Source organism: Argentina silus, assembly GCF_951799395.1.
Source record: "Argentina silus genome assembly, chromosome: 6".
In the NCBI taxonomy this organism is placed as follows: domain Eukaryota; kingdom Metazoa; phylum Chordata; class Actinopteri; order Argentiniformes; family Argentinidae; genus Argentina; species Argentina silus.
The window spans coordinates 22,136,256-22,145,360 of record NC_139660.1 but is presented as its reverse complement, the minus strand read 5'-3'; the positions used below and the strand labels follow the sequence as shown (position 1 = coordinate 22,145,360).

Below are 9,105 nucleotides of genomic sequence, written 5' to 3'. Positions count from 1 at the left end.
ACACGTGCACAGATGAAAATGCACACGCAGTGTGTGGCCTCACACGTCACAATTATCATCATCATCATCATCATCACTTACTGGATGAACATTTCCTCTGATATTCTTAAAAAACGGATGATCATATTTTGAATCTCAACAACAACAGGCCTCCAATCATAAGTATTTGTTAGAGTACAAATGTACAAATGTACAGTACTATGCATTTGCTTAGATAAGCCAACATTTACAGAAGACACTTTTTTGGGGGGCTTTTACACACTAAAGGCTTGACCTGATTCATACTGTGCTGGCTCAGATGTTTTTCTTGCACATTTTGTTTCAGCAACTATTGTGTATGCATAACCAGGCGAGCACGGTACAGCTCAGCTCGGTTTGGCTCTGTAGTGTACAGCAAATGAGTGTGTAGAGGGTCTTGGCACATGCTTAATGAGTACCACCCTATGACGTCCTTTAATCTGATCCCTATCCCCTGCTACTATTGATCCAATGCCTGTGCTAAGATGTTCCTTCTATCTCCAAGTAATGTATATCCTCTGTGTTTACAATTATAATGTCTCCTGCTTAAATAGGGTCTCTTTAATTCAATAACCCTGAATGATGCCATCAAGTTGCCATTGACCCGCTATATTTGTTTGAAGTAAGTTGGTTTTAAAAAGGGTCTTTTGAGAGAGTCTGGACATTATGGATTTCCAGGTCGCCAACTGTGCACAGAAACGAAATGTCAATGATGCCACTGTGTAATTTGTTTTTCCATTTTCAAGTTCACCTGTGTCCTTGTCCAGTTCACTAAAAGCCCTATTTGTTAACCTTAAAAAAAAATAAAAAAAAGCCCTCCAAAAATCGGATTATTGACTTTGTCATCCCCTCTGAAAACCAATTATTGTACACCATCACACAAGGATTATTTCCAATTTTACAGAATATGTTTTGACAGGTTGTTTATATTTAGGGAAAGCTGCTTGTTTTTTGTATTCATATTTTCATAGATAAATAGTCATACCCACGTTCCCTATCAACTGTCTTTGTGTATCCACACCTGGCCACCAATATTGGACCTGACGAAAGCCAACTACTTAGGAAACAAAGCTTACTGGTAGGTCAACTGTATACTGTTGTTAAAATAGAGCCAGTGCCTTTAATACATCACAGCCTCTTTCCTGGAAGATTCATATTAAAGCAATAATTTCAAGAGATGATAGATGATCCCACTTATTGTGATGGAGGGCTTGTCAAATCATATGTGTCAAACTCTATCATGTCAGAATTCTTATGTTGTTGTTTTTTTCCTGGCTTGTGGTTTCGTTAGTGTACATATTTGTGTTCATAGTTTTATAGGTTGCTCCAAGGATATTGGTTTAAAAATTCCAAGAAATGTTTACTGCCATTTCCCGGATTCCTTTAATCCCATGCGCTGTTAGACAGACATTTTAATGTCATCGAGGTCGAGCCACTTGAGAACAAGCCGCTCTTTCAGAATGTGTCTCTGAGTAAACTATAGCATGCCTTGTTCTTGTCTCTTGAACATAACATCTTTTATGATCTCAGCTCTTTGGGACAATACATCAATTATCTATCATCATTTATTTCAACAAATATAGCAACACTCTTTAAACTGTCTGTTTCAACACATTTATTTTAAACTGTCATGTTGACTGTGGTCACAGTTTGCTGGATGGTTAGTAAAAGGGTCAGTAAAAACCTTTTCATAGATTACTTTAAGTGTCCTATAATCATAATAAGAAATCTACCAACTCGGTGATGCACAGCACCACGGCATTGGCTAGAGCTATCCAAACCAGTAACATGATTGTACAGTATAGGCTGATAGCCACCCTCTGATTCTATCTGTGAAGCCTACTAGGGTCACATAGAGTACAGTACAGTAAACTGTCACATTCACACTCACGGTCTGGAAACATCCAGAAAAGTGGTCCCGTAGTTATTTGGGTCGTATAAACAAATGAAGATAATACTAAGGAATCCTTGATTTTGACCATGTTGGCTTTTGAACCAGTAATTTGTGCAAAACATCCAGTACTTCTCATTAAAAACACCCCCTGGCCACACTCACACACAAACACGCACAAACACACACTTTTCACTGAATATGAAACAAATGTTTTTCTACATTGTATATTTACATACGGTAAGGAAGCCACCCAAATCTAGCAAGGAAGTACTGATACAATTTCTCCCAGAAACATTTGCACCTCTGCTGTGCATCCAAAAACGTCCCTCTGGGTAACAACATCACAAAAATACATCTAAATTAGGTAGAAATATCTTTTCCAATACATGGTACACTAGGCCTATATTTAGAAACATATATTCACTTGCAATAAACAAAAAAACTTGTCCTTATGCTCAATAAGTGCAGTTTCCAATTTGGCACGAAGATACAACAATTTGATATGTTCACACAACTAAACATATGCATAATCCCAGTTTTCGAATAAATGAAAAACAAACACCAAAGAAAGTATAGAAAAAAGGTGTTTCTCATACTCAGTAGTCAGAAAGCAAAGCCAGCAACCAAAGTACTATGGTGGGTTTATTCCCATATTTCTTAGCTGAGCTTTTCTGTGCACAACATTCCTAAGCCTCTGAGAAACATCCACATCCATTCGTAGCTGTCCTCTCACTCGAGTGTGATTCCATCCAGTGAAACTCAGGCTGGAATTCAATCTAATTGCCAGATGTTTATTTAACATCTTTGTTTACAATCGACTGCCTGCGCACACACAACTTATTCTGAAGGCTTCCACCTCTGTGCGGAGTCTATACGGTAGATGTTGGATTTTTTGAAACCATTTTATGACATGAACATGATTGGTGTGAATGATTTGACCATGGGAAAAGAACGCTACTGCCTTCGGTACATACTGTAATGCGGGTCAATTGAATTGAGTGCCACTAACAGGACTGGTTCTCAGTGTGTGGTTGGACAGACTGCCGCTTGGGGCACAGTATCTTAGCAAAAGCCCTTCGGAAGCTACTGTGACAGAGAGGGTACAGGAAAGGGTTGATACCAGAGTTTAGCCACAGGAGCCAGAAGGTAATCTCGTACCAGTGGCGCTCCACACACTGACCGCTACAGGCCGCTCGGATAATCATCAGCAGGGTGTAGGGAGCCCAGCAGATCCCAAAAATGCACACGATGATGGCCAGGGACTTGGCAATCTTTTTGTCACGGGACAGGCGCGATCCCGGTTTGCTCCTACAGGGTGTGCCGGAGGGGGCCTGGTTTTGGAGAAGAAGGCTGGAGATCTTCCTGCACGGCGGGGGCTTCATCCTCTGCATGAAGTAGTGGTTGCTGCTGGGCTCCCCGCTGGAGGAGGGCGACAGCTCCACGTCCTCCTCTATCACCGCAGAGACGGAGGCGGGCTCGCTTGACGACACCTTGCGAGTCTTGACGAAGAACACTGACAGAGCCGCCCCGTCCCTGGGGGTAGCTCTCCCCCTCCGTGATGCACTGGCATCCTCCTTGCGGATGGCCCTGATCTTCGTCCTGCGGTGGATGTTCAGGTAGATGCTCAGGTTGAAGAAGGCCACAGAAAGGAAGGGGGAGAAGAACTCAAAGGTGGAAGCACTCAGCAGGAAGTACCAGGTGCAGTAGAACTCCGCGAAACACTCGTCGGCGGGGACGATACTTTTCCCGACCATCAGCTCCCAGAAGATGATGGCAGGGCCGTAGAGGAGGAAGGCCAACACCCAAACAGCCACCATCTTGCCAACAGCCCGATGGGTCATGCTTTGCTGTGCTCTGTACTTCACCTGTGACATGAAAATCATACACTGTGTGTCATAATACAATTATACTGTAGTGTAATATTACATCAAATGTGATAATTAGAATGTAAATCATGTGGTCAAATTCAAAAGAATATGGTTCTTTGTGCACTTTTTGATTGAAAGCCATTTGTATCCATGTGTTGATCTGGTACTGTATTGTATTTTGGAGCTACAGTATATGGGGTATGTTTTTTTGCTATCAGTGATGGATAGAGCCCATGTGTGATCCGGTAAATAAATGCAATTCCATTGAGTCAGAAAGCCAGAGGAGAACGAGAGTGATTCTCGACCCTACTACAGAAGAGTGTTAAAGGAGGCACATCTGTCTTCTCCCTCAAATAGAGCCTCTCTCTCTCTCTCTCTCTCCTTCCTTCTCATCACTATTCTCTTTATCCAGGATTCCCCTTTTTGTTTCTCTCTCCACTTCCATTTCACTTTCTCTCCCTCAGCTTTCTATTTATCTTTGCCTCATTCTGTCCATTCTGTCCCCTATCCCCTATATTCAAATTTCTTGCAATTGCTCTTTTTCTCGACGTCTTTTGCTATACTGCACTGTGTTGCCATAGCTGTGTCTAGGTTGACTGACATTGTGCCTTATAAACAACTTCAAACAAGTGTGCTTTGTTGTCAATCATGGAGATTAGCTCTCACAAGATCAGACAGCAGCTGTTCAGACTACAGAGGCATGTCATTTCACATGAACGCCACTGATTGCATCATACTACAAACAGTATGGACGAAATGCTTAATGTGTCTATAATACTTAGTTATTGGCAGAGAGGAGATTTGTTCATTGTACATAGGAACATCAGGAGACTAGCAAGGAGCAAAATTCCTTTTCACCTTTGCAGAATGCTCTAATGTAAAAAACTAAATTAGCGTACATAATGACATGCCCCCTGCAGCTCCACCTAATTGAACGCTGCAAACATCATCAACCTGCACAAAAAAGGTCTCCCTGATAGCTTTTAAGCACTGAGATGTGCTGTGTCTCTCATACGCATAGACGTGAATACACATTATCCTACACAACAATATTGCGTAACCAGACCTTTTAGGCTATCTGCATTTCATCCCTTGCTCAGGATGTCACTGCACAGACACAGGGCCAATGATAAATAGGTAAATGGATAGAGTCACATTTCAACCATGTTTGATAACCCTAACCCTAACCCTTGACAGTATATTTTTGCATTACCCACTGAAACCAAACCAAGTCTGAATGAAGTTCAGAATAAAGTTGAAATAAATCCACAATGTGCTTTGTTTGACTTTCCAAAGAACACAGTAGGAATTCTATATTCGGACATAATTGGTTGCTTTGCCTCCTTGAGCACGCTTTATAAACACTCCCGTCGGAACATGGCAGAAAACATGTTTCTACTCCGACTGCGTTAAATGTCCTGCTAACTGTCGCTAATGGCCTCCTGTTGAATGAACCACGGAGTCATCATCCATCATGATGTTGCTTTGGTAGATGACTACTGAAGTGATCATAATTCATATTCAATTCCACCAGGAAATGAATCACAGCAGCTTCAAAGTGCTAAAACCCCGTTTAGAACACAGCATTTTGTTGTTGCATTGTCTGTCCAAGATTTTATCTTTTCATGATTCTTGCTGTTCCTGGGGTAAGGAAAATCAATATTTGTGTTCTATAACTCAGTCATGAACAAAATGAATATGCCAAAACTAACAGTTGAGACCAATGACTGTGAAAGAGTGTGTTGTTCTGTTATTGGTCTGCTTAAGCAGCATAGCTGTAGGACAATTCTAGAACAACTGTTTCCTCAACCACAATTTCTTCACCCAGAATCCTACTCTTGTCTGTCATATTGTAGTCTAATGGTATGAAACCAGGGACCAGGGGAGCATGCTGGACCGTCCCACATAGTGTGGACCTCCAACAGAGCTCATTCAGTCACTGCCTGTGACTTAACCACGTTTTTTTACCAACAATTTAGAGCCATAGTGACTCACTCATTATTGACCTTTTGAGCTAAGGGATGGAACATTGTTGTTTGTGTGTGTGTGTTTGTGTGTGTGTGTGTGTGTGTGTGTGTGTGGTCGTGTGTGTGGTCATGTGTGTGTGGGTGGGAGGAAGTGTGTGTGTGTGTGTGTGTGTGTGTGTGTGTGTGTGTGTGTGTGTGGTCATGTGTGTGTGGGTGGGTGGGTGGGAGGAAGTGTGTGTGTGTGGTGTGTGTGTGTGTGTGTGTGTGTGTGTGTGTGGTCATGTGTGTGTGTGTGTGTGTGTGTGTGTGTGTGTGTGGTCATGTGTGTGTGTGTGTGTGTGTGTGTGTGTGTGTGTGTGTGTGCATGTCACACAGTTACTCCACTATACTCACTGCTCTAGTGACTGACAGGAAGCGGTCATAACTGATGAGGACGATGTTGAAAACTGAGGCAGTGCAGAGCAAGTAGTCCATGACAAGCCAGAGCTTACACAGGCCCCTGCCCAGCATCCAGCGCCCTGTCAGGTTGTAGGGGATGTACAGAGGGATGCAGAAGGCGCCTGCGAAACACACATTGTATAAAGGGACTGTACACCCAACACATTGTATAAAGGGACTGTACACCCAAACAATGCTTTCATAAACTCATTTTCAGTCAATGAGCCTCTCTGTAACAGTAACAATGTATCTATTAAAGAATTATGAGTGATGTGTTATTTTTTGATCAATTTGTATTCATTTAACATCATTATCCTGTATACATGTGTTAATTTGTTTTCATATATGCCCTAATGGAAAACTTTCATAAACAATGAGAAAACATTAATTTTTGCTATGATGAGGAACTTCTAAGTGCTAAAAAGACTGTTTACATAAAACATGCTCAAGTCCCCACATTTTCCATTATGACACTTAATCCCTGTATAACCTGAGGTGAATGAACACACCCAACTGAAACCTTATAATGGTTGGTTTCACAGTGGTAAAATAGGCAAGGTATGTATAATAAATGTTAATGTTTAAACAAGTAGCCAACGGATTACAACTATAGCCTAGGCAATGTAGGCTATAGGGACCAGCAACTGAAAAACATAAGCTATTTAAAAAACAGTTTATATATAGATAGATAGATAGATAGATAGATAGATAGATAGATAGATAGAGTAGGGACAGATAGATAGATAGATAGATAGATAGATAGATAGATAGATAGATAGATAGATAGATAGATAGATAGATAGATAGATAGATAGATAGATAGATAGATAGAGTAGGGACAGATAGATAGATAGATAGATAGATAGATAGATAGATAGATAGATAGATAGATAGATAGATAGATAGAGTAGGGACAGATAGATAGATAGATAGATAGATAGATAGATAGATAGATAGATAGATAGATAGATAGATAGATAGATAGATAGATAGATACTCACCAACAAGAAAATCTGATATAGCAAGGTTTAGAAAGAAATAGTTGCTTTGATTCCTCAGACTCTTGTCCACAATGAAAGCCAGGATAACAAGCGCGTTACCAGCCACAACCACGACCACCAGAGTAACCATCAGAACAGCCAGAATCACCATCACGTACCCCGGGAGAGCAGCTCCGGCTTCGTGGACGGATGCAGAGTCCATGGTAGTGAAGTTGGAGCTCGTATTGGATTGCGGGATATTCGCTCCCATGATTAATCTAAAGACAAAACCATCACAGCTGACTCTTGAGTTGTTGAAATAAGAGTGGAGCTAAACAAAACGATGTCTTTCCATATACCCCCCATCCTTAAAATGTGTCAGTCGAGGTATTGCAATTAGACTACAAGTATGAAAAACGAACGCTTCTCTTTGAGCGTTTGAGGCACGTTCACTGGCTGTATACTTAAATTGTCCATGCCTTCTGTCCTGTAAAAGCAAGGAGCACCGATGGATTGTCGGGAGGAGGTGGCGGTCTGCTCAAGGAGTGAACTATTAGGCTATTTTGGGAAAATATCCACCAGTTCAGCGTCTAAGGTATTTTCTTCTGTTTCTGAGCGCTATGGGAGCAAATGTAACGCTTCTGAGAGCTGCCAAGTCAGTCGAGACTATCAGCGCAAATTGCCGTAGAAAGCTGTCCATTTTAAGCTATTGACTGAAAGTGACAACTTTTATGATAAAAAAAAAATGATTTTGTGAAATAGGTCTACAGCATAGTGTAATTAATACCTATCATACATATTACATAGGTATGTATGACATAAAACCCATATTTATAGTGGACAACCCCCCCCACCTCTCTCTCTCTCTCTCACCCACGTAATTGCCCAGTTGGTGGCAGGCAGAGTTTTCAGTGAGTCCCTACACCAGATAGGCTCAAAATCATGACCTTTGTAATTGACGGCAAACATCAAAGCATAATTGTGCAAGAGGGGATATGTATTTTAAACCACACTGCACTGTGTATGAGACTCATGTGTCAAATAAAATACACTATGTCCTTGGGGCTGAAAGCTGCTAAGCTTCTGAAGTATCTTCAAAGAATAAGATAGACAGTTTCATGCATTGTTTTTTTTTTGTGTTTTATTATTAGATTTTTAAAGACAAAAAATGGTGCTTAGTAAATCTGGCCCCACGTGTAGAAGCTCTGCCTGCCCTTGAATCAACCTCACTGTTTAATGTTTCATTGTCCCCTTATAATAATACATTTCATCCATGGTAGACTCCTTCTCAAAGACACTGCCACCCCCCTTGACGTTTGATCCTCCAGAAATGAGAGGACTGAACCCTCAATTCTGTGAACAACACATCGGCCCACTTCACGGAGAAGAAAAATAACTGATGTATTATTAACATCCCATTATTCTTTTCTTTTTACTCAAGGTCTCTTCAGGACAAAATAATATAGGCCTACTGATGTGATTGTCCCCCAATAGATTCATTCATCATTACGTGTATCAATCAACATACGAAAGGCCAGTGTTCGTTACATGAAATTCAAATGAAGCATTTTCATGCAAAGTGAATTCCACCCTGTTGATTTAAATATATGCAATATATGTCAGTGCCAAGAGAAACATTTTCTTTTAAAAATGGGGGAATTTTACGCCAACCTCCTATGTGTTAGTTCAGTAATTGTCTGTCTGTGGGTGCTTGTAAAGTTCAGCCCATTGAAGATGTCCACTGAGGATAATCATTTTCTCTCTTTACTAAAAGCAATGGGCATTGGCTTCCCACAGATAAACACCATTACCAGTAGAAAAACATTCAAGTCCATAGAGTCACTTCAATCAAATATTAAATAAAATGTAAACAATTTATTGACACATACACAATCAAAAGACGGGAGAACTGGGTTCTGAAAGTGTCAATTTAAAAATAA

At 40.8% G+C, this 9,105-nt stretch overlaps 1 protein-coding gene across 1 annotated transcript; it reads right to left on the bottom strand.

Annotated features, from left to right (window-relative positions):
* Positions 1-2,916: 2,916 nt before the first annotated feature.
* On the bottom strand, positions 2,917-7,436 carry LOC310806062 (histamine H3 receptor; the record flags this gene model as incomplete). Its single annotated transcript, XM_083672018.1, has 3 exons — positions 2,917-3,777; positions 6,141-6,307; positions 7,187-7,436. 3 exons carry the CDS (start codon positions 7,434-7,436, stop codon positions 2,917-2,919), a joined length of 1,278 nt encoding a protein of 425 aa, XP_083528144.1.
* Between the last annotated feature and the right edge of the window lie 1,669 nt (positions 7,437-9,105).